We start from the raw sequence: 24270 nt of genomic DNA, 5'->3' as shown, positions 1-24270 counted from the left end.
GATCACTTGTTTAGCGTTCATGTAAACACTACATTCAGATTCACCAATCGGAATGAATTCAGTTAGATTGTAACAAAAGGTGTGCATGTAAACAATGAATGGCGACCACAGAACGCAAAAGCTGAATCCCGTACATTTTGAACGATCTCGCCCGCCGGACTAGTCCGGGAAAAGGAAGATGGTAACCCCTACTTACTCAGCTTTCTCCTACTATTCAGCTTTCTCCACAGAACAAGAGCCTGCTAGGTTAGCTTCCAAAGAAAGACGGCTGACACTGTGTACATTATGTGATTGAGATCCCACCCTCTATGGGCGGGTTGAAAACATGCGGAACAACGCCATCTACTGGCTGTAGTCTTTAGCCTCTGGCCAGAAAATCCTCCGATGACGCAAAATGACGATTTTTGCGTCATCGGAGGATTTTTTCCAGACAAAAAAATACATAAATCTCTTGTCTCAGGGGGATATGAGGGTGGAAAGCATGGCAATTCGAAAATACTACAGGTTTTCTACTAATACAAAGCTTAATGCTAAATCCTGAAGTATCCCTTTAACAATATAAATAAATTGAACTATTTACATTAAGATTTAAATGAAGCTAATAATGTTAAGAAATCTAAAATTCAGTCAGGTGAATTGATTTTAAAACTGTTGCCTTAGTTGAATTTTGCATTTTTTTTTACAGTGTATGTGAACTGTAATACACAAATTGTTTGTGAATATTTGTGGAGTCTATATGTGAACATGGGTGAAAGAAGGAGATGAAAAGAGAAAGAGGTGAGATTCAGTTCCTAGATGGACAAAAATAGAAACGGCGAGGAAAAATTGCAGGAAACCCAGTGGTCAAGGAGTGGAATGCTGTCAGCACCCTGCAGACCCCTTCTCCTCCTCTAACATTCAACAGAAGAGAGCACTTGTCTTTTCTTACTGGAGCTCCCATCAGCCAATCAGAAGACGCTTTCGCTGCTTTGTCATCAGCCTCTGATTGAGGAAGGCTCTGTTTGCTTGCTCTGTTTGTGGAAGCTTGATAAAATGCCAGGTCTCTGCAGCCTTTGGGGTGAGCCCCAGTTCTCTATGATGTGATCGATCACGCTTCATCCTCATTAATACAATACGCTGGCTTCAGGAGCAAGAGAGCGACTGCCGTTTCCTTGACATTCCTCCTTTGGTGGTCTTTCTGTGGGCAAGGGGATTGTAAGAAAGCTCTGTTAGACATACTCTTGCTGGAGCTTTCTTATCCAACATTTGCATTTGATCATTAAGGTGGTCCCTTGGGAATATCAGACCTCCATGTACGACAATTTATACCTTCATGGATTCGAAGACTCGGAGGCGGTGAGTAAGGGTCTATATGTGCATCTTCATGGTATTTTCAATGAATGCATGCTCACACAAACGCTCTGGGGATGGCTGCAGGAATTCAGCTCGTAGATGGTGTTACTGGTCCCAGTGAGTGTTTTGGGGGAGGGGATCTGTATGTGTTTGTGTGCATGTGTATGGGTTTTGTTTCATTATCACACTCTTTCTCTAAACCACGCTCTGTTCCGCGGATGCATTGGTGGAGTCAGTGTGAGTGGAGAGCATCAGTCAGCTGTGGTGGCAGCCTGTTATTCCGTATCAGTGAGCTGTTGCTAATACTGCCACACTGCTTACTGGTTTAGTTCCTCTTAGCTTGCAAGCATTGTTGTTTTTGTTGGATTTTCAGTGTGGCCTCAGCTACTCTCAATCGAAATGCTTGCTTAAAGTGGCACTTTGTTTCTGCTTGTATTGGGCGTGGAGGGTGCTCATTAAGTGTCATTAGATCAGACATAAACAAGTCCCATGGACGTATGTCTATGCTGTTACAGCCACGTCAAGGCCAGTCTCCTTAATCAAGTGGTCACAAGTTTCGACACTTTACAAGAGATGCGCCTGTTGCTCTTTGAGATGCAGCTGTTTTCTTACACCACAAATTATTCCCATTTCACTCAGTGTTACCATAGGCAAAAATTAATCTATGATCTTATGCAGTTTTTGGCTGAATAGGGTTTTATAATATAGTGTAGGAATTGTGACTCATTAGCCACGTTTCCATTACCCTTCAAATTGCGCAAATTGAAATTGAAAATACGCCCAATGGAAACACGTCAATTTCGCAAAAACTCCCATTTATCGCAAAAAAGTTCTTATGCTCGCATGAGATGGTTTTTCAGGCAATTCGAAAAAGTAAAATTGCGCAAAACTGCAATGGAAACAGTTTTTGCACATTTACAGGTCACCTAACCTAGATGACGCGGTGTGTTTGGACAGCATACGAGACAGAGTTCTTTATTAAATTCATATAAGACAAAAGAATGACAGAAATACTGGATTCTAAACCTCAAAGAAATGCCACAATCAAGACCTCGGAGCAGAAATGAGTAAGAAAAACCCGGAAACACCTCATATGTGCCGCTCATAAGGGTCTATCCTTGCCATTAATGCTTGGATAACACGCCTACATTTCCTTCCATTAATAATAATAATGTCTAGTGCGGCACGTGGCTGTGATATATATAAACGTTCCAACATCCGTTGCCTTGATTTTTGGAATGACTTATCACGAGAAGAAAAAATGACGTTTTAGTCGCATAACATCGGTTAATGGAAACGCCGTAATTTCACAATCGTTTTTTTTAACGATATTTAGAACAAAATCGCAAAAGTTTTGCGCAAATCTTTAATGGAAACGCGCCTATTGATGCATTTTATTTGCTTAAAGTGGACCTATTATGCCCCTTTTCACAGGATGTAATATAAGTCTCTGGTGTTCCTAGAATGTGTCTGTGAAGTTTCAGCTCAAAATACCCCACTTATCATTTATTATAGCATGTCAAATTTGCCCCTGTTTGGATGTGAGAAAAAACATGCCTTTTGTTTGTGTGTCCCTTTAAATGCAAATGAGCTGCTGCTGCTGGCCCCATTTCCAGAAGAGGGTGGAGCCTTTACAGCTTGTGCTTTGGATACTCCGGCAACAACAAAACTGGAGAATGTGATGCAGCCAAAATTGTCAGTAGCAGTGTTTAGCCTTACATGTTCGAACCTGGAGTCGGACACTGATGGAGAGACTCATAGAAGTTACAACATTTAGAATGCAACTGTGCGTTTCTGAATGGTTAGTAGATAAAATGATGTAGTTGTTGTGGAGTTAAGTTGATTCAACTTAAAATCTTCCTGAAACGAATTTTGTGCAAATTCAGTGTTGAACTGACCCTCATTTGTGAAGCAGTGTTAAAAAACAATCATTAATGTATGGTCCACAAGAGAAATATTACGCTAAATTAAGATGTTATAGGTTACCGGGTATGAATCGGGGTTGGAACAACATGAGGGTGAGTAATTACTAACAGAATTTTGGGGTGAACTAACCCTTTAAATTATGATTTAAAAAAAATGATGAATATGTTGTGTATTTACATTTGTGGGGCCGTTTAGGTGTGTCACCTGTTTAAACCAGTGTCTGACTGTCTAACAGCCTCACAAAAATTTAGCTGAAATTCAGAATTGGACACTGTCTTGAATGCAGCGTTGTATGTGTTATAACATTCCATTTTACCAAATACATTCTGTTAAGTTTTTGTTATTCTGTGGCTCTTAGAAGGAGATCTAAGACCCACCTAACTGATAAAGTGCTCTAACGTTGTTAAAGGACAAGTTCGCAAGTTCATTTTATTAAAAGCCCATCTTGTCAGCTATGAATTACCCTTATAAGCTCTGTTTATTGGGCAGCACAATATACCAATGGGGATCCAATCAAGAGGCTCCAATTAAGTTTGTCTCCAGTCCTTTCCATAAGTAATAAAATATTTAGAAGTCAAAAATCCTCAGACAATCTATCTATCTTTCTGTTCCCTACTTTGAAACACAAAGTGGCTGTTTAATTTGTGTGGAGGACAATTTAATACTCTGCAGCAAGTATTTTCTCTGGAATTATATGGTGCAGAAATATCATGGAAATTATGTAATTAGAATGAAATGATGACAAAGTAGCTCAGATCTGGTGGCCTCTGATGATCTTAATATAGCCTTGTGGTCTAATTGTGTCTGCCTCTCTTTCCTTCTCTTTCCTTGCAGCTTATGAATATTAAAGGTAATGGAGGGTTCAAGCGGGTACTATTCATTGCGTGTAATTATTTCATGTATCCTGTTTTTTGCACCATTGTTAGCCTAACCAGAACCGCACTGTTATATTTGGAATTGTTTCCTAATAAAATCAACTGCAGAAATTTCAATCTATCGGATCAGAATTAAGCTCATACTTGCAGTTAAAGTGTTAGTGATTGTTCTTTCAGTATAGTTTTAAGATAAATGTTTTTGAGAAGAACAGATTATAGTGATTGTTCTTTGGAAACAATTATTTTGACTATTGTTAACTAAATTGGCCTGAATCGGCAAGGGCAGTTTGTGTTTTGAATTAACACTGTTAAAGGGACTTTCATTGTATGAATTTTCTTTTAAAAAAAAATCTTCTTTTGTGTTCCACAGAAGAATGAAATGCACACATGATTGGTATGACATTTTCCTTAAATAACTCACTCTCTCAATCAGTGAACCATGCTGTCTCAAAATGAAATAAAAATCAGGCGTACTATGTTTCTAGAACTAGTAATGTCTGGCTTTGCAAGTGTTCACAACTAGTTCACAAATTGGACTGAACAACGAACGGGCAAGTTCAGTGTGCAGTGAGTCACTGACTTGATTCCACTTTTGGGTTGCAACTTGCAACCCAACAGTTGAGAGCCACTGATTTAGAGATAAGTTTAGTCAGATACGAGAAGTACCTTTCATGGCTTACTATGTGATACAAAGCTTTCATCATCTCTTTTTATGGTTAAGTATTTGCTTTCATCAGACGTGGCCCTAAATGGTAGTGATCTCATGCTGTGTTGTGGAGAGATTTATCTGTAATAATTACCCACTGCGCTTGCCTGCAATGGTCCTTCAGCTCTCATGATTCATCTTCATATCTGCTCAGCGGAGGATGCTTTTTCACTGACCGTTTAATCTGCTTTTGTTTTTAAAGAAATGCAGGGCAAGGATCTACTAGGCTTTCTGGCCCCCAAATGCTCTCAGACCCACTGGCATCACAGTAAAATGTTCACAACGTGCAATCTCTAAAGATAAGCAGAACGTGTGGCTTGACAAACCCAAGCCCACACACTTGACGTGGTTAGATAATGGTGTACGTACTGAGGCAGAGTACATGAATGCTGCATGTGGTTCAGCCGTGGTTTGGGTGTGTGGGTTTGTTTATCTACTCTGTGGTTTGGGGAAAAATTTGTCCCCAGATGTTAGCTCAAATCGTCCGTAAAAATAATTGTTTTGTTTAATAAAGAGTACTAAGTAAACATTAACTTCCAGAACTCAAAACCCTGTCCCCGGTCGGAAGAGACCATCTGTTGAAACCAAGATGCAAAAATGGGGGTGGAAAATATTTTCTCAGGGGCAAAAAACAACAAAAAAACAATCCCTTTAAATCATTGCAACTGGAGAAGTATTGATATTTGTATATATTGTATGCAGTACTTTAGAATCGTTTTCTTTTTACTTGCGGACCATTCATGTTTACTTCAGCTGTTGGAAGCACAGGTTAATAGATTTCGCTATGTGATAATAAATAAATATCAGCTGGATCATTTATAAAACTGTCTTGATGCTAAGTAGGTTTTGATAGTCGGAAGAAATCATTTCCGTGGGCATTCATACTAAACCGAGTGCTTGAGTTAGGAATTCTAATGTGCCTCTGGACATTCTCATATGAAGGTATTTAATCTGTCCCTTAAGCATGTGTATTCGAAATTATTCATTCTAAGGTATCAAGCTGGAGATCAGTATACATTTTCGGCATTATTTGCATATGAAGAGTTCAGATGCAAAAGCCTCTAAGTGCCATCTGAAATTTTCTTCTAGAATGATCATTTTTATAAAGCTTGTATATTTAAGTAATTTCACTTAAATGACAATTAATAGGTAATTTGCATTGCCATTTAAGTGAAATTATTTAACTTAAATATACGAGCTTGATAAAAATTATCATTCTAGAAGAAAATTTCAGATGGCACTTAGAGGCTTTGGCATCTGAACTCTTCATATATTTATTGTTATAAATTCTATATATATCTATGTACATAGAATTTATATTTTGAGATTACTGTTTTCCTTGTAGGTCTAAGGCTGTTGCAGTGGACTGCAAAAGAGATTGAGCTATGTGCCCAATCCTGTTCCTGGAGATCTACCTTCCTGCAAAGTTCAACACTGATCAAACACAACTGAACCAGATAATTAATATCTTCAGGAGCACTTGATAATTACAGACAGGTGTGTTGGATCAGGGTTGGATCTGAATGCTGCGGGTACTTCTCGAGGGACAGGATTGGGCACCCCTGAGCTTAAGTCTTCGGCTACGTCCGAAAACGTAGGCAGATGGCATGTTGCCTCGCTGCCTTATCAGGGTAATGACTTTGTAGACAGCATTTCTGCACGAAGGTAGGCTACTTCATGAATCTGATTTTGGACAGACGTCTGAGGCAGCATAACGGTTAAATGATCTAAGACAAAATAGAACAAGCTTTGGTGGAAACTAAGTAAAGCTCTCTTATGGGATTGACTTGAACAGGTCAGTCGACTGAATCATGCCTTCAGGAAATAGAAATATGTTTTTATGAGCCTCATAAGCATCATCAAGCATCTTTAAAACTCACTTGTTAAACTTCCACATTTTTTGTGTTTAAAGGTAGGGTAGGCAATTTCAGAGAGGCTAGCAACAGCAAGCTAGCTTTTAAATCATAAGATTCCCCTCCCTTCAGAGCATCTCCAAAGTCTTCTCCAAAACACATGAATGCACACAGCCAGAGAGAGGATGTTAAATTACCTCATGTCTTAAAGCTCATAACATTACAGTAATAATGAACGTAAACGACTTAAGGAGCTCTGACTTTTACCACCTGACTTCTACAGATTCATTTCGGTGTTGATATTGTTGCCATAGTAATGCATAAATCCGAGTCTGAGGATGTGAACCGATCTGAGTATAATGTCATGGATTGCCATCTGTTAATTACGGTAATTGCGGCAATTGCGGCATGGCGTGAATGCAACATAAGCTCAGTGTTTTGGTTCAGGAGGAAATGTAAATGGTGGCTGCAGTTTGTTTCTGGAGCTCAGTGACTATCACGCGTCTACAACACAACAGTCTACAACTGCATTGTCTTATGGAACATGTTGATGATGTGTGATGTCTGCGCGAGCAGGGTGTGTGGAGGTTAGGAAATACATAGGTTGACAGACAGGTAGGACAACCTATCACTGAGTTTGGACCGATTGCAATGATTAGATGGACATTTTTTGGTCCTGAGACTTCCACAGAAGATATATGTAAAAAAATATATATATTCAGACCACTTCTATTATTGATTGCTATCAGGATGTGAAGAGAGTTTCAACCAGTATAACAAAAAGTGTACCCTACCTTTAAGCGCATAATTTCTGTGCTAGTAGCACAAAATGGAACTGCAGTCTGATTGAGAGAACGGACAGGGCCAGAACACCGACAGTTTAAGGAAGAGGAGGCAGACTGGATATATTATTTCAATACTTTGATAATTATAATGAAAGATATCTGTAGGATTAATAACTGTTCATTGCTTGAAGATGTTTGAAATATTTTATCTTAGGTTTAAGTCTGCTGCTGGCAGCCTGTTAAAGAGGAACTGTGCCATCATCTGCTGGGGAAATGTTTACATCCCGCACCCTGCCATCTCTCTCCATCCAACCATCAGTATCGCTGAGTCGGCAACATAGAGGAGCAAACCAGCTGGCCACGGGGTGTAATGTGTTTCAAAGTGAAATGATTGCCTGACTGCGGATTCTGTAAATGAATGCATATTGGTTTGGCTTGATCTTCATCTGCTAGCCAGCTCTGTCAGATCCTGCAGGTTCACCCGATCTTAAGGACAATTGGCTAATACTTTTATTTAAACACTGTACTTTTCACTATTTTAACTGCATGTTTAAATGATTATATGCTTTTATTATTGAACACGTTTACATACACACCAATACGCTGATAACTACAAAAAACCTGTTTATTGAAATAACTCAATTGATCAGTTTACCTGCAAATCAGTAACCTGGCAATGCGTTTACTAGACTGTTTAAAAAAAAAAAAAAACAGGTTATTGCCCGGTGGTGATAAGAATTCATGTATTTCACTCAGTGAATTCAATGCGTTATGTGTGTTGTAATATAACAACAAAAAAAGCATTTTAGAGTATTTCAAAATGTCAGTGGGAAACTTGCAACTTGGAAACTCATTCTCCTCTCATATTTGAAGTTTCTACAACTGTAACACTTGTCCTTTGGCTGCATGAGATGAGAACACATTTTTTATATTCTTGGGTCAAAAAAAAGTCTGAGTTTGCGATATATTTCTCCCCCCCTACAGTGAAACACTTGCTGGATACACTTAAATCTGCCATATAAGGAAGCTTTCCTATCACGTATCACATATGCGCACCTCAATAAGCCGATAGAACGCAGGTTAAGGTGTCGATCGGCTTAAGCCAGTTATGCTGATATGTCGCGTTTACATGGCCACACACGTTGTCGGCTTATTAAGCATAATCAGTTTAAGAACATGCATGTAAACACACACACTTTTTTTTTTTTGACTACATCAGATCAGACCCTTGTGACCCACCAGTTGAGATCCACTAAACTAGATAAAACAGTACTACTTGTGATGGACTTGATCTAAACTAAAAAAACGTGTTTTTAAAAGCCATTGGGCATCAGCTAATTTTGAAGATTCAGACTGTTTGTGTTGCAGTATTAAACTGAATAGTATGATGGTCCAGTGGTCCTGATGCCTGCTGAAGAATGAGAAGATGGAACGAGGTGTGGTGAGGATGAATCACAGGGACTTTTCATCGAGAGCAGATGCAGAGCCTGTCATTGACTCGCCTCAGTGCACATCGCCTTATGTAACACTGGTCACATGACTTTTCTGGCCATGGAGGTCCATGATCTAGTGTGATGGCCAATAGTGAGGGCAATGTGAAGACCAGGCAGGGTTGTGAGCTCCAAAATTTCAGTGTCAGTGATATATAATCATCAAGTGACCAGACCAAACCAGAGATCTATATCTACTGATGGATATGCTGAATTGACAGTCGCAATACAGTTGCTTCCTTAGTTGCTACGCTACTAAAAACAAAAGAAAGATATCTTTTGTGCCTTTCGTCTGCTTCCTTCATCCCCCGCAGTGGTAGAGACATCTGTCATGGTACAAAAGTGAGTAACCATGAACCTGCAGAAGTAATGAGATCACAGATTTAAGGCAGGCTCACACTTCATTACTTTTGGCTGGATTTTGCTGTCGCAGACAGATTTCCAAGGTCTGCGACAAAATCCGAGCCCACCGAATCTGGTGCTTGTTACTCATTTTCTGCACATATGACTTGGACAGCGAACATGAGGGCTCTCTAATGTCTTGTGTGAATTTGTGTGAGAAAATGTTTTTCCGTTGTTGTTCCGCTTGGCCAAAGTTTGTTTGTGCATCTCATCAGCATTGTGTTGTGTGATATGAGCAATGTTAAGACAAGATGAGGACAGACGACAAGAAAACTTGTAGTGTGAGCACCATGTTACTTCATGTAATCTCATAGTTCTGTAGTATAAGCTTGCCTTGCCCTGCTAGCATGAATAGAATCAGTTTGCTGGAATGTTTGTGCTTGTGTGTGTGTTGGCAAATGGGCTTCACCAATGTCCCGTATCTATAGTCTTTCTTCATCTTCTTCAGAATTTTATCAGTTTGTGTCACACTCACACTCACCAGCCACTTTATTAGGTACACCTGTTCAACTGCTTGTTAACATAAATAAATATCTGATCAGCCAATCACATGGCAGCAACTCAATGCATTTAGGCATGTAGACATGGTCAAGAAGACAATCTGCTGAAGTTTAAACTGAGAAAGAAAGGTGATTTAAATGACTATGAATTTGGCATTGTTGTTGGTGTCAGATGGCCTGGTCTGAGTGTTTTCAGAAACTGCTGATCTACTGGGATTTTCATACACAACCATCTGGTCAGAAAAAGAGAAAACATCCAGTTAGCGGCAGGTCTGTGGGCGAAAATGCCTTGTTCTCTAAACATCCATCCTGCCTTATATCAACGGTTCGGGCTGGTGGTGCTGCTGTTATGGTGTGGGGGATACAGCATGTTTTATATACATTATGTGTGTGTGAGACCACGTAACATTGCAAAGTTTCTGGATGCAAAATGATAGACCTGTCACTTTCTATGTAATGTCATACTTTGTTGTTCCCTTTTCAAATTGTTCACTTGGTGACTTTTTAGCGCAATTTTCCACCGGACAAAATTGCGATTGTTAACTCATAATTTCTGTTCTGTCTGTGCGCACCAATCTTGCACTTCTATCTACTCCTCAACCAGACCACCTAGAGACTTCGGGTTTCCGGCATTATGTTAAGGAAGGTCTAATCTCGGGAACGCACACAAAAAATCCAGGAAAAGACTTACTATCTCTTAGTGTTGTGATCCCATGACGTGAGAAACACTCACCGAGTTTTTATTACTTGTTACATTTCAATTTACAGATTTTTACATAAAATGGTTCTAAGCTCATTTGTTTTATAAACCTGACAGTGATGATTTTTTCTTTCATGAATAAATGGGATAAGTTAATATTACAAACTGTTTCTTTGCATATATTTTGGATTTTTTTTTGTCAGTTCTGGTCGTCTGCCACAACCGAAGACCGTTTTTATCCCAGAAAAAACCCTGAATGTAATTTTGACAGTTTTGAAGATTTCTGTTTTTCTCTGTCAAAGAGACCAATGGCCACACTTTTCCGAGTGGAAAGTTCTGCTTGTGATCTACTTACAATGCGCAAATTAAAGAACGCAGCCGCAACGCAGCAAATTAAAGAACGCAGCAGATCTATTATTTCCATAGATCTTTGTCTGTCAGATACTCCCATTTATGGTGCTCTGTTAGTCCATCATCTTTATTTTTTGCTCTAGATTAGGTTTGATGCAAAACAATCTCTCTGCAGCTTGGTGTTCCTGCGAGGGACAGTGTGTATTTTACAGCTCTCGTGATGGTAACAATATCAGACTACTTCAGCCAAGATGAAGACTCAGGAACCCACTCCAACACAGAAAAGATAGACATGGGCATCATCTGTCACACTGCATCAGGGGATACACTGATGTTATTTATCCTGACAGCTGTAAGACATTTTATGTAATATGTTGTAAGATAATATGACACATTAAGTAATACCACCTTCATTATTATTGTCCATTTAAAGGATTTAATATTTTGACTGGAGCATAAAATACAGTGGATACAACAACATGGATGCATGTATTGTATACAAAGGATATAACAATACATTATGAAATAAACTTCAATGTTTTTCAAGGACTTGTAAATGGATTCAGAGTAAAATCCGATATGTTACCCAGATTTATGTTTTCAGCAAGCATTGAAGCAAGATCACAGACAGATTTTGATGGTGGTAACAGAGTTAATCATTTATTTTTAGGGGGTCTGAGAAGGAATATCATTTAGGCGGGCTTCACGAACTTAGAATTTGTCCTTACTTCATTGACAATGCATTGAAGTGCATTAATGTACTGTTTTTACAGATTATTTTCTGTAATAAGTAATCGACACGTCAAAGATTCTGTAGATAGATTATAACAATCCTTTAATGGCATATACAGTAGTTGCTGTTGTTGGAGTTAAAGAAGTGCTGTATAAGATGCAGGATGACTGTATTGCTGTTATAAAGAGAATACTAGTGGATTATATGATTAGTGGATATGTTCTTATGGGACACAACTATATGGTTAATGAACCTTCAAGGCATATGTTGGCTTTGAGCACAATCTTTTGATTAGGAGATCAAAGCACATGTTGCTTTTGCAATTTTAATGTGTCTAGGTAAAGTGCCATTCTGTTTTTGACAGACTCCTTCATCTCACTTAGCGTGGGGTTTATATATAAGATATTTCTTCTGAAGATGCATCTCTTCTTATATCGGTTTGCAGTAGTTTCCTGCTGTTCAAGGAAAATAAAAGACTATTTATGTTGCGTAAGTTCAGATTTGATGAAGTAGTTCTCTTGGAGAAATAAAAAGACAATTAGTACTTACTATAAATTAATGTGAATAATAAAGCTAATAGCAAGATGATTTGTTCTTGGAAGAATTTGATGATAAATGTTTGACTGCATATTTCAATCCCTGACTTGCATATTTTTGTAAATTCTTAGGACAGTTTGTGAGATCAGTAAGAATTTTTTTCTCAGGAGGAACTTTTGAGAAGCAGATTTGCTCTCCATTTAGATCTAGATCTTTTGGGCGTTTTTTTTTTTTTTTTTTTTACTATTGATCCATTCTCCCTTTCTCTTTCTCATTCCCAGTAATAGATTACAGTAAAATCACTTGACCAATATGTCATAGTTCTGACTCTGAGGTTGTCCGCTTCAATAATTTTGCCTTTGCCTCTGATCTGGTCTTGTTCAGATCTGAACATGTTCAGTCGACTCTATTTCTCAGCTTTACAAACACTGTGAAGTCTGCATCAGACCTGTTTACTGCACTCTTAAAGGACGTGTCACATCTGCCTTGTCGCCTGTTTGTGATAATATATGAAGCGTCTAAAAGGAATTTAACTTGTTATTCGTGATTTCATGTTCCTCACAATGCATACTGGGAACTGCCTTTTTCTGTGTCTTGTCACGGAATATTAAGGTGGAATTCCTAGTATTTTACTTGTATCATTTATCATTTCATAGATTTGTTTGTTGGTAAGATTTATAGATCTTTTTAAAAGAAGTCTCTTGTACAGTAATATTGTGAACAGTATTATTGACAGTAATACAGTCAATATTAGTACATATTAAAATAACTGTTGAAATCATGATAAATCATTTTAATATGCTGATTTGGTGCTCAAGAAACATTACTTATTTATGAAAACTTGTGTTGCTTAATATTTGTGGAAATTTGATTATTCTTTGATGAATAGAACATTTATTTGCATTTGAACAGCATTTATTTGAAATAGAATGTCTTTTCTTTCACTTTTGATAAATTTAATGTGTCCTTGCTGAATAAAAGTATTGATTTCTTTTGAACATTAGTGTATGATAATTACAGGACTGTATTTTTTAATCAAACGGTCTGTTTTTTTATTTTGTGGTGGAAGAAATATTGCAGCGATACACAACTCATTTATCTTACCCTTTTATTTAAACTCCCTCCCTATCCCATGAAGACATTCATGCTTACCACATTCTCCTTGATAATGTGTCATTTCACTATTACTGCTGCCTATATTCTCAAGGCTATCTAAATCATGAGATATTAGTAAAACTATCAGCTTCTGCTTGATGCACTGCAATGAAAAGTTATTTAAAACAAAACATTTCAATATAGACTAAACCTATTTATATAAAATAATAAAATTACTGTGTGCATATTATAATTCTGTACATGTGTGTCAGTATTGACAAGCAAGAGCAAAGTAAGGGCTTCCTTTGTTTAGTGGATTTGTGGGAATGACAATACATTGATATGTATTCACATGTGTGTGCAGGGCTCCGCCGATTCCTACACTAGCAGACCGTCTGACTCAGATGTCTCTCTGGACGAGGAGCAGGGCGGCAGGCAGGAGAAAGAACAGCAGGCCACCGTTCAGCTGGAGAGGGCAAAGGTCAGACTGTCTTAACCAGAGATATATCTCTATTTATGCCTTTTTCAGGGTTCTCAAGTTTTAGCAAAAGCTTGGAGTGAGATCACATGCGGTTAGGGGAGGAGCCCTAATGGAGCCCCGCCCGTCCCCGCCCCCCAATTTTACCCATTGTTCATAATTAACTAGCACAAATTGAAATTATAACAATTGGTAAATCTGATAAATGACAGAGCAATTCATCACATCAAATATACTCTTTAATGTTATATTTCAAAATTACAAATATACAAAATTACAAAAATATAACAAATTGCTCCAAACAGTTTGGAAAAACAAATCTTTTTGCATTTTGAATGTGTCTAGTCGAAACTGCCTAGTAACGAACGCAATCTGGCTGAGATACGTGCTGGCGGCAGGAAACTTCACTTTGTGTGCCTGCGCCTTGTATACAACGTTATAAAGCTTGCAGTACAACTTGGTTGGCATTGCCTTTTCAGCGTGAGAAATACACGGTGTGAGCGTGTGAACTGGTTGAATTGCGCGTCTCTCACGGCCAATGCGTGAGACTTGAGAACCCTGATTTTTTATTTTTGAATTATCCAAATTGTTAAAGCGGCCCTGTTATTCTTTTTTTACATTTTCAGCTTTCTGTAGTGTGTAATGTTGAAAATATGAAAAAGGTCTGCTAAGTTACAAAGTCCACTCCAAAGGGAGTTATTCTATATATTAGTAAGCACTGTTTCTGAGACACTATTGTAGTCTTAATTTTTCTTCCGGGAACGTCACACTATCCCTCATTTTAATAATTCCCATCCAAAAAAAGCGACAAGGACTGGTTGAGTTGCGTAAGTTGTGTGTTGAAACTCAGGGTTATGACTAATCGCAACACACTGGTCCAGCCGACCAATCGGAGCACATTGTGCTTTTCGGAAGTAGGGGCTTTATTGTGGCAGGAAAAGAGCGTTTCTGACAGACTGGGAAGAGAAGTGCTGCTACAATATAAAATATGTGAATTGTTTTTTTTAACATTTATGATAACCTATTCTAGTAGACTCCAAAAACAAAATCAACACTTTGAAAAAGGGCATAATATGTCATCTTTAAAATGTTTTCTGATGCAATTAGTTTCTGTTATCTGGTTGCTGGAGAGCCAAATTTGTAGTGATTAAAACAGCACTGTTATGCCATTCATCACTATGTGCTTTACTGTATATCTATCTCAGGCCAAGGCAGTGGCCTTCGCTGTGAGAACAAACGTCAGCTACTGTGGTGCCCTGGATGAGGATGTCCCTGTCGCTGGCACTGCCATTTCCTTTGATGCAAAAGACTTCCTTCACATCAAGGAGGTGACGAAGGCATTTATATAATGAGAGCCTGTCTAGCTGTCTTCACATAATAGAAAGTTTATAAATGGACTCTATACACATTCCTTTGTCCTCTCTGTATTTCCACAGAAGTACAACAACGACTGGTGGATTGGCCGACTGGTGAAGGAAGGTTGTGATATCGGTTTCATCCCCAGTCCCTTAAAACTGGAGAACATTCGCTTACAGCAGGAGCAAAAAAGGGGCCGCTTCCACGGGTAAGACTGGAGAACATGAGAGTAATGAGAGTTACACCAAGCCTTACAGGTGAAACATGTAGTTTCTGCAACATTATTGACACCTAGCGGAAATGATGAAAATAAAGCAGATTTTCAAACAACCTTGCAAACAGCTCTTTCGTGTGTCACACTTCCCCCAACTCTAACATCACAAACAGCTCTTGAGGTGCAAAGACATGCGTTATTGTCAGGGTTTTGGGTAAGGGATGAGGCGAGGACTCAAGATGAGTTATGGGCTTTATTTAACAATAAAAATAAAACAAAAACAAATAAAACTCCCCCGTGGGGGAAAACAGCTGTACTGGGCAGGGAAGGGCAGGAACAGGAAAGGCACCCAGGAAACACATTACGGGAACATAAGACAATGAGCTGGCACAGTACCGCAAACTCAAAGAGAATAAATAGGAAAGGAAATCAGGAGGGTAACAAGAGAGAGCAGGTGGGGCAATCAATAATCAGATAACAAGAAGAGCGGGGTCAAGACAATAGACAGGAGAGCACATGGCACATAGAAACAAACATGACAAAAATAAGAGCACATTGCCAGTGAACTCAATCACAAGCCACGTGCTCAAACAAAACAGGACACGAACAGCAGTCAACCGACTGTGTCCACACAAAACATGACAACATGAAAGCACGCGGCCGAAAATAAACACGAACGTGCTACACTGAACACAACACACAAGGACAGAAGAGGGTACGGCCCGAGCGAACTCAAAAGAGCATGCTGGAGCATGAATCTCCGAACACTGATTCCAAACCGAAACCAAACTAGACCAAAGTGGCGGGATCCGAACACCACGTTCCACTAGGGCTGGGAAAAAAATCGCTTTGATTTAAAAATCGAGTTGGTAGGTCAAATCGATTCATATTTTCAAAAAATCTATTTTTTAGATTTTTTTTCTCCCTCTCTTCAGTATAGCGTACAATACATACATTTTGGATTCGCCAAATCTTCCTTCAGGGTTTCCGTAGCATGCTCCCTGCGGCGCGCGATATTTTTTTTCCCAGGATGGTAGGGGAAGACTCATGAATATTCATTAGGGAAGTCATCCCTGATTGGTCTGATGACCTACCCCTAACCCCACCCCTAAACCTACCCGTCACTGGGGTTAAGACCAATCAGGGATGACTTCCCTAATGAAACCCTTCCCTCCCCTACCATCCTGGGAAAAAAAATTTCGCAGCCCAGCCCTCGATGCTTCACGACATCACGACAAATGTTTCATTTTTTAACGGTCCTCCATGACGACGGCGCGCGAGTGAGTGAGTGAGTGAGTGAGTGAGTGAGTGAGTGAGTGAGTGAGTGAGCGAGGGAGGGAGAGTGAGTGAGAGTGTGTGTTCGCGAGTGAGTGAGCGAGAGAGAGAGTGTGTGTGTGTGTGTGTGTGTGTGTGTGTGTGTGTGCACAGTGACTTTTCAGTTAGAGAAAGGGTTTGCCTTTGCAATTTTGTTTATGTTGATGCACTCTAATTAAATACAATAAATATATATATATATATTTACAGTTCGCAGTTATTTTGTTTTAAATGGGGGGGGGGAAATCGAATCGAATCGTAAATCGAGTTTTTTATAAAAAAATCACAGATTTTTTTAGGGGAAAAAATCGCCCAGCTCTACGTTCCACACACAAAACAACTCACACAGACAGAAGAGATTTCCACTGTGTAATTCCAAAAGCCAAATTCCAAGATGATTACAAATACCCTTGTACCTCGTCATTGTTTGATGCAGCGCTGTTCTATTTAGAACACAAGATAGGTATTCATGGGCCAACTAATTTTGGAATTGGTGCAATATGTCCTTTCATATACTCAGAGATATTTATTTAAAGAAATGACACATAAACCCTTTGAATGAAATGCTGCATTCTCTTTCAACAGCAGTGATCAGCAGTGTTGAGTCACGCTGTAGTTCTCTCTGATAGTGTTTGAAGGACAAAGGCATTTATACTTCATTCCTGTTCTTTCCTTAACAATAGTGTTTCTAAAATAAGGATCAAATAATATTAATTTACTCACATTAAATATAACAGATGAAATGTTTACATTTATAGCATACACTACTCTAGCTGCCAACATCTTCATCTTGATACAGACTGCCAAAAATGTACCCAAAATTAGAATAAAAATGCAAAACTTGATTTGATCGTATTGCCACAAAATTTCACACAAAATTTTTTTGTTTTAAAAACTGTGATAAAAAAGTAGGTATACTACTACTAGTAGTAGTATATCATATATTATGATATTAAGAGTTAAAACCAACATCAGTAAATACAATAAAAAGGATGGATAAAGCCAAAACATACATTTGCTAAAACATTTCCATAAATTAGCTAAAATGAGCGCTTCCCTAGGTTTGTGCTTTCTTTAAGGCCACGCCCACTCATATAAAACAAGGAATATAAACCAGCGAACCTCACGTAAATATGCATAAGAACATTACGAACACAATACAGTGATGGAAGACAACTTCAAGGTCTCTCCATCACATAATGTCTGTTAGTATTCCATTCTGAACATAGACATAATTAACTCTAATTTGCTCTTTTCTTTACTCCGCGCCCACAGGAAGTCCAGTGGAAACTCCTCCTCCAGTCTGGGTGAAATGGTGTCAGGCACCTTCAAGCCCAACCCTGCTTCTGCAGGTCAGCTTCAGTCTTTACCCTTACTAAAGGGTTCCAGATCATTTCAGATTTGCAGGCTGATTTTATTGCAATTTCCAGAGAAATTATGGAATGAATGGATTTTTTTTACAATAGCAGTGATTATGGAACATGTGTTAAATGTATTAAAAACCATACAGAAGAAATGCAAGACATTGAAATATGTTGAATTATTTTTATTATTATTCTTAAATAGTAGATGTACATCTGATTTTGATGTATAGTATTTTTTTTTTTATCTGCTTTTTAAAATTCCTCTTTTCCACCATCCCAGGTAAACAGAAACAGAAAGTGGTGAGTTCATTGTATTTCATTTGTCAATTCTATAAATTCTGTAAAATAGCCCTATTATTGTTACAAACTGCTGTTTCGAGCCATTGCAGGGTTTTTCATGTAGTAATCAATATGGGGTTATTGTAGTGCAAATTAACAGAATATTATTTAGCGTCTAAATTGCTGTTATATTGCAGGCCGAGCACATTCCTCCATACGATGTGGTCCCTTCCATGAGGCCGGTGGTCTTAGTTGGCCCATCACTTAAGGGATATGAGGTAGGTCTCCCCCAATCCCTATGGTGTGTGCGTGTGTATATTTAGACATGGTAACCAAGGCACCACTTCTTAAGCAGCAAGCGAGAGGGGATGTCGGTTTGTCACTGAATAGCAGTCATCATCTCCAAGCAGAGTTGCCAAGGCAACAACCTTCTGGGTACAACATGCCAGTCTCAAAAATGGAGCATGGTTTGAAATTAGAAACAGAAAAAAAAAAAAACACCATCCCAGAAATCAGTGTGACAAGTGTGTTAGCATGTACCATCTGAATATTAGAGATGAGATCTCAAATCATGTAAAGCTTGCTAAACGCCTGTTTGCTCATTTAATTTCTTTATGCAGGCATATACTGTATGTCATCTGCTCCTTCACAAACATTATTTAAGACAGACTGCACATTTTTGTTGTTTCCTGGCTAGACGCTGTTGAAATACAGTAGATGTTTCCCATTGTCTCTTAACTCTTTTTAAAAAAGCATTGTTTTGTTTTTTTAAGTTGCCAGCCTACCATATATATATACATATATATATATGTACTCAATGGCTAGGAAAGAGTCAAAAAATCTTTCAAATAAAAATTTCCTTTTTGTTCCTCGTGTTTACTCTCCTGTCCTCATGGGTTTGAACACAGGTGACAGATATGATGCAGAAAGCACTATTTGACTTCCTGAAACACAGGTTTGAAGGCAGGTGAGGGTCAACTTTTAATGTTGTGGATTTTGAATACCTTTCTTGTCAATGTGATAACTTCACCATATTTATTTCCTAATTATAGGATATCCATCACAAGAGTAACCGCAGATATCTCTTTAGCCAAGAGATCTGTGCTGAATAACCCTAGTAAGAGAGCCATCATTGAGAGATCCAACACCAGATCCAACCTGGGTATGTCAGCTCCTTTTTAATTGCCATTGAGCATTTAACTAACAAGTTAGTTTAATGGGATGGTTGACCAAAAATTTAAATTCAGTCATCATTTACTCACCCTCATGTTGTTCCAAACCTGACTGACTTTCTTCTCCGGAACACAAAAGAAGATATTTTGAAGAATGTTGGTAACCAAACACTTTTGTTTCCTATTGACATCCATTGTAATTTTTGTCCATACAATGGAAATCAATGGGAACCTAAACTATTTGGTTACCAACATTCTTCAAAATATGTTATTTTGTGTTCCAGAGAAGAAAGAAAGTCAGATTTTGAACAGAAATGATAACAGATTTTTTATTTTTGGGTGGAGTATCCCTTTGATTAAATATTTCTATCTAGTAAATCAGCATGTTCCCAAATATATGTTCCAATAACTTTTTGCTAACATTCCCATTAAGTTATGAAAATGTTTTTTTCTGAAAGTTCTCTGAATGTTTAAAAAGTCAAATTTATTTTTTTATTTTTTTTGGTTATGTGAATGTTAAGAAAACATTCAATTTGATTATTTTTGCATAAATAATGGAAACGTTACTTTTGAATGTTCTCTGAACATTCTGAAACATTTTTAAAAAACATTAGACGACCGTTCAACTAAAAGGTTTTAGAAAAAAAGAAACGTTCGGTTAGCTGGTTTGACATCCTGCTGACACTTGGTTTTTGTGAATTTTTCCTCTTTCTGACAGCGGAGGTTCAGAGTGAGATTGAGCGAATCTTTGAATTGGCGAGATCCCTTCAGCTGGTTGTGCTGGATGCCGACACGATCAACCATCCAGCCCAGCTCATCAAGACTTCTTTAGCTCCCATTATTGTCCATGTCAAAGTGTCTTCTCCCAAGGTAAACAGAAAAAAAGTTGTTATTAAAATAATGTTTTTTTACCATCCCCTTTGCATTTCTTTAACACTGATTTTAAAGAAGTATTAACAGGATCTGTTAGTTGAATGATGTTATTGTCTCTGTCTTCAACAGTAATAATGTGTGTGTGTGCTTGCAGGTATTGCAACGGCTGATCAAATCACGTGGGAAGTCTCAAAGCAAGCATTTAAATGTACAACTGGTGGCGGCAGACAAATTAGCTCAGTGTCCTCCAGTGAGTATCCAGAGTAATCTGAAGATAGTCTGATTCTTCTCTGTTGAAGACAGTGTTCACAACCCATTTTACTTTCATAATCTGACATGCACTACTCTACTTTCTATTTTAATATATTTTTAAAATGTAATTATAATCGGAAGCTGAATTTTCAGCATCATTACACCTGTTTTCAGTGTCACATGATCTTTAGAAATCAATCTAATATTCTGATTTGCTGCTCAAGATACATTTCTTATTATTATTATGTTGAAAACAGCGTGCTGCTAATATTTTTGTGGAAACCATGATACATTTTTCCAGGGTTTGTTTATTAATAGAAAGTTATTTTATTTGAAACAGAAATATTTTGTAACATTATACATGTCTTTGCTGTCACTTTTAATCAATTTAATGCATCCTTGCTAGGTATTCTTATATTAGAATTATTATATATTTTTTATCTTTCTAACCACGAACTTTGAATGTGTATTTCTGAGTGAAACATTCATTTATTGGGACAAGAATTATTATAATCTTTTCTTTAATTGGGATTTCATTGGGTTGTGAAAAGTGGACGCTAAGTGCCAAAAGGGAGGGATGTGTTTGGATGGAAGACATTGGAAATTAAGGGTGTGACATATCATAAAACATTGACTACGTTGCTATTCCTGCCCCATTCCAGGAAATGTTTGATGTAATTTTGGATGAGAACCAGCTTGAGGATGCATGTGAACATCTGGCTGAATTTCTGGAGGCCTACTGGCGCGCAACTCACACTTCCCTCAGCACTCCACTAAACCCTCTGCTGGGCCGTAACCTGGGCTCCACTGTGCTCTCACCGTACCCCACAGCCATCACAGGACTGCAGGTGAGTGAATGCTTGGGACTTAGCCAGAAAATGAGTTTAGAATATTTCAATATGCTAATTAGAACGTGTAGAAACAGCTGATATCGGTGACCTTTCAACAGAGTCAAAGAAATAAAAACAGCAATCACATCAGCGACAACTCTCCAATGGAGCGACACAGCTTGATGACTTCCGACGAGAACTACCACAACAACGAGCGGCAAAAGAAGAGTAATAACCGCCTGTCCTCCAGCTCCCAGCAAAGTCGAGACCACTACCCTCTTGTCGAGGAGGACTACCATGATCCCTATCAAGACGCATACAAACCTCACCGCAACCGGGGCTCCCCTGGGGGCTACAGTAACGACTCGCGGCATAGACTCTGAACATCCAAACTAGTGCAGCCAGAGCTATGAGATATCTCTCATGTAATTGTGTTAGCTCTCTCTGAAAATGCAGTGCATTGCGTTCACTCTGGCACAGATTCCCATCTATGGGCCATCTTAACTAAAGGCAAAATCCAAGCACCCGGTCCATCTATGTAAGGCAGTTGTTTGCAGCCTTGAGCATCTTTTGTTACTGTAGGCAGTTGGGGGTGCTGATTTTATCTGCAATGGTTGAGAGAAGATGCTCTCCAGGAGGGGTGAGAACTATAGCACCATATGTTCCATCCAATTTCTCCTATTTGAGGCCTAAGCTCTGCATCTAATTGCTAACCAAAGCCCTGCACTGTCTATATTCGCGGGACTCTGTGGTGGCATGCTAATTTTCACCCTGAACTAGTGCCGGCATGCAGAAATGCTCAGCGGTGCCAAGAGTCAGTCAGCACAGAGCCTTTTTGCACGATTATAGTAGCCAATGGAACTGTCATGCATTTACTGGTCTGTTTCTTCCAGTCTTAGTATATTTTTGGTGGCCCAGAGTCAGACAGCCTCAGGTCCAGAGCAGAAAGCTTCATAGGTGCCAAAATCTAAGAGGCTTCTTTTCCCCCGGTCTTATTTTCGTAGTCAATGTCAACAGAAACTTTTCAAGCAGAATACAAAATGTTGCAACAAATTGTCCCTTTTTTATGCACACCATAATGCCTATAGTTCGCTCAGCGCTTTCCCCAGGCCACGCCATGTCTGCGTCCGAAAGCTTAAAAATGCTGCGATCAGAGAATGCATTTCAAGGTAGGAAGGCATCAAGGCAAGTCCGAATCCAATGCTAGCTTAATTTCCTGTTTCGTGTGACTGATTTTTGAAGGCAGGCAGCATGTAGCCTTTGCTGCCTTTGATATCCCACAATACTGTGCGTTCCATTCTGTGACAGTTGAGCTAAAAATAAAGATGGCATCTGAAAGTTGCGATTGGTAGTCAGTTTTGGTGTAGATCTACATTTTTGAGCAACTTTTTCAACTTCTGATGTAATTTCTAGCGAGAAATCACTAATTGTAGCGATTAAATATTTGCTTAGTTATCACCAAAGCTTGCTCTATTTTGCTGTAGATAATTAAACCGTTACGCTGCCTCAGAAGTCCGAAATCAGTTTTGTTAGGTACCTACAAAGTCATTGCCTGATAAGGCTTGAGGCAACTAGTCAGCTGCCTAAGTTTTCGGACGCAGCCTCTATTGCAAAGAAATTAGGCCAGACAAGCCGTATCAGGTGGATTTATCACGTTAGATGACTCCATTATTTGGTAATAATAGTAAATGAATGAATCCCATGAAACCTGTCAAAATGTCCAGATCATATTTCACCCAAAATTATTCAAATAAAATAATTCATTATATCTAAATTATTTTCTTTATGCTATATAATTATAGTTTTTTTACTTCAATTATATATATATCATAAAATGATAACTTCTTTTTTTTTAGCTGCGTAATTACATTGTATTTTCTGACTGAAATGGCACAATACTGTGTATCATAGAAATATGTGGCAGCTGAGTGGAGATCCATTCTGTCATTGAGTCTTGATAAAGTTCCCCTGCCCTATTAAGCTTTATGAAACAGCCATTGACTATAATGACTACTACTAATCTTGAACTATTTAGTGTGTGCCTGACCAATAGTATAGTCTCTGGTTGCTGTAGGAGGTACTACGGAGTATTAGAATTAAAATGAGACTTTAGAGAAACTAAGACACAACGTACAAGCTGTAAAAGGAAATGCATTGTTTTGTCACGGGTTGGCTTGCAGCACGCATGGCGAGACGTAGGACTCATTATTTAGAAATATGTAACACTCAGCAAACCAATGTAATCCATAAAAGAGAACTGACAAAGTACTGAACTGAAAAGGGAGTATACACATCACCAATATAACAATGCACAGGTGATAATAATATATAACCAAGGAAACAAACGAGGACATAATCAGTAACCAAGGAATCTGAAACTAAACAGTTCAGGGAAACAGGAACTGAAGGAAATGAACCAGAATATTAAAATAACCCTGCGTCCGAATATGCCTACTTCCTTGCTATTTATAGGCGAAAAACTGTATGTGATCCGAGTAGTATGTCCGAAGACATAGTATTCATAAAACAGTATGCGAAAAGTACCTGGATGACCTACTACTTCAGGCGAGATTCCGTAGTGCGCGTTTGATGGACACTTTACTATCCCATGAGGCCACGGGAGAGGATTTATGAATGGCAATGAAGCGCTGCAACTGACGCCGTTTGTCACATGACAATGACAAAATGGCGGATGTAGTACGTCCGAATTTCATACTACATAGAACACACCTTTTTAACCGTTGTGAAGTAAGTTTCAAACCAAATGTAGTACCTACTATATAGTATGCGATTTCGGAAGAGTCCATAACACAAAACACAGCGTGAAAGCTTTATCTGTAAAACAAGTTTTTC

General features: G+C 38.5%; 1 protein-coding gene across 1 annotated transcript; it reads left to right on the top strand.

Annotated features, from left to right (window-relative positions):
* Positions 1 to 1013: 1013 nt before the first annotated feature.
* cacnb4a (calcium channel, voltage-dependent, beta 4a subunit) lies at positions 1014 to 23155 on the top strand. The gene is made up of 13 exons (XM_081367863.1): positions 1014 to 1335; positions 13650 to 13766; positions 14969 to 15091; positions 15200 to 15327; positions 17923 to 17999; positions 18292 to 18311; positions 18488 to 18568; positions 19199 to 19257; positions 19343 to 19452; positions 20181 to 20332; positions 20490 to 20585; positions 21250 to 21435; positions 21537 to 23155. Exons 1-13 carry the CDS (start codon positions 1291 to 1293, stop codon positions 21798 to 21800), a joined length of 1458 nt encoding a protein of 485 aa, XP_081223989.1. The 5' UTR covers positions 1014 to 1290; the 3' UTR covers positions 21801 to 23155.
* Positions 23156 to 24270: the final 1115 nt, after the last annotated feature.

This window comes from Scardinius erythrophthalmus (genome assembly GCF_964197995.2).
Source record: "Scardinius erythrophthalmus genome assembly, chromosome: 6".
Lineage (NCBI taxonomy): Eukaryota > Metazoa > Chordata > Actinopteri > Cypriniformes > Leuciscidae > Scardinius > Scardinius erythrophthalmus.
The sequence above is the reverse complement of the archived record's forward strand: the minus strand, read 5'-3'. Positions and strand labels throughout refer to the sequence as shown.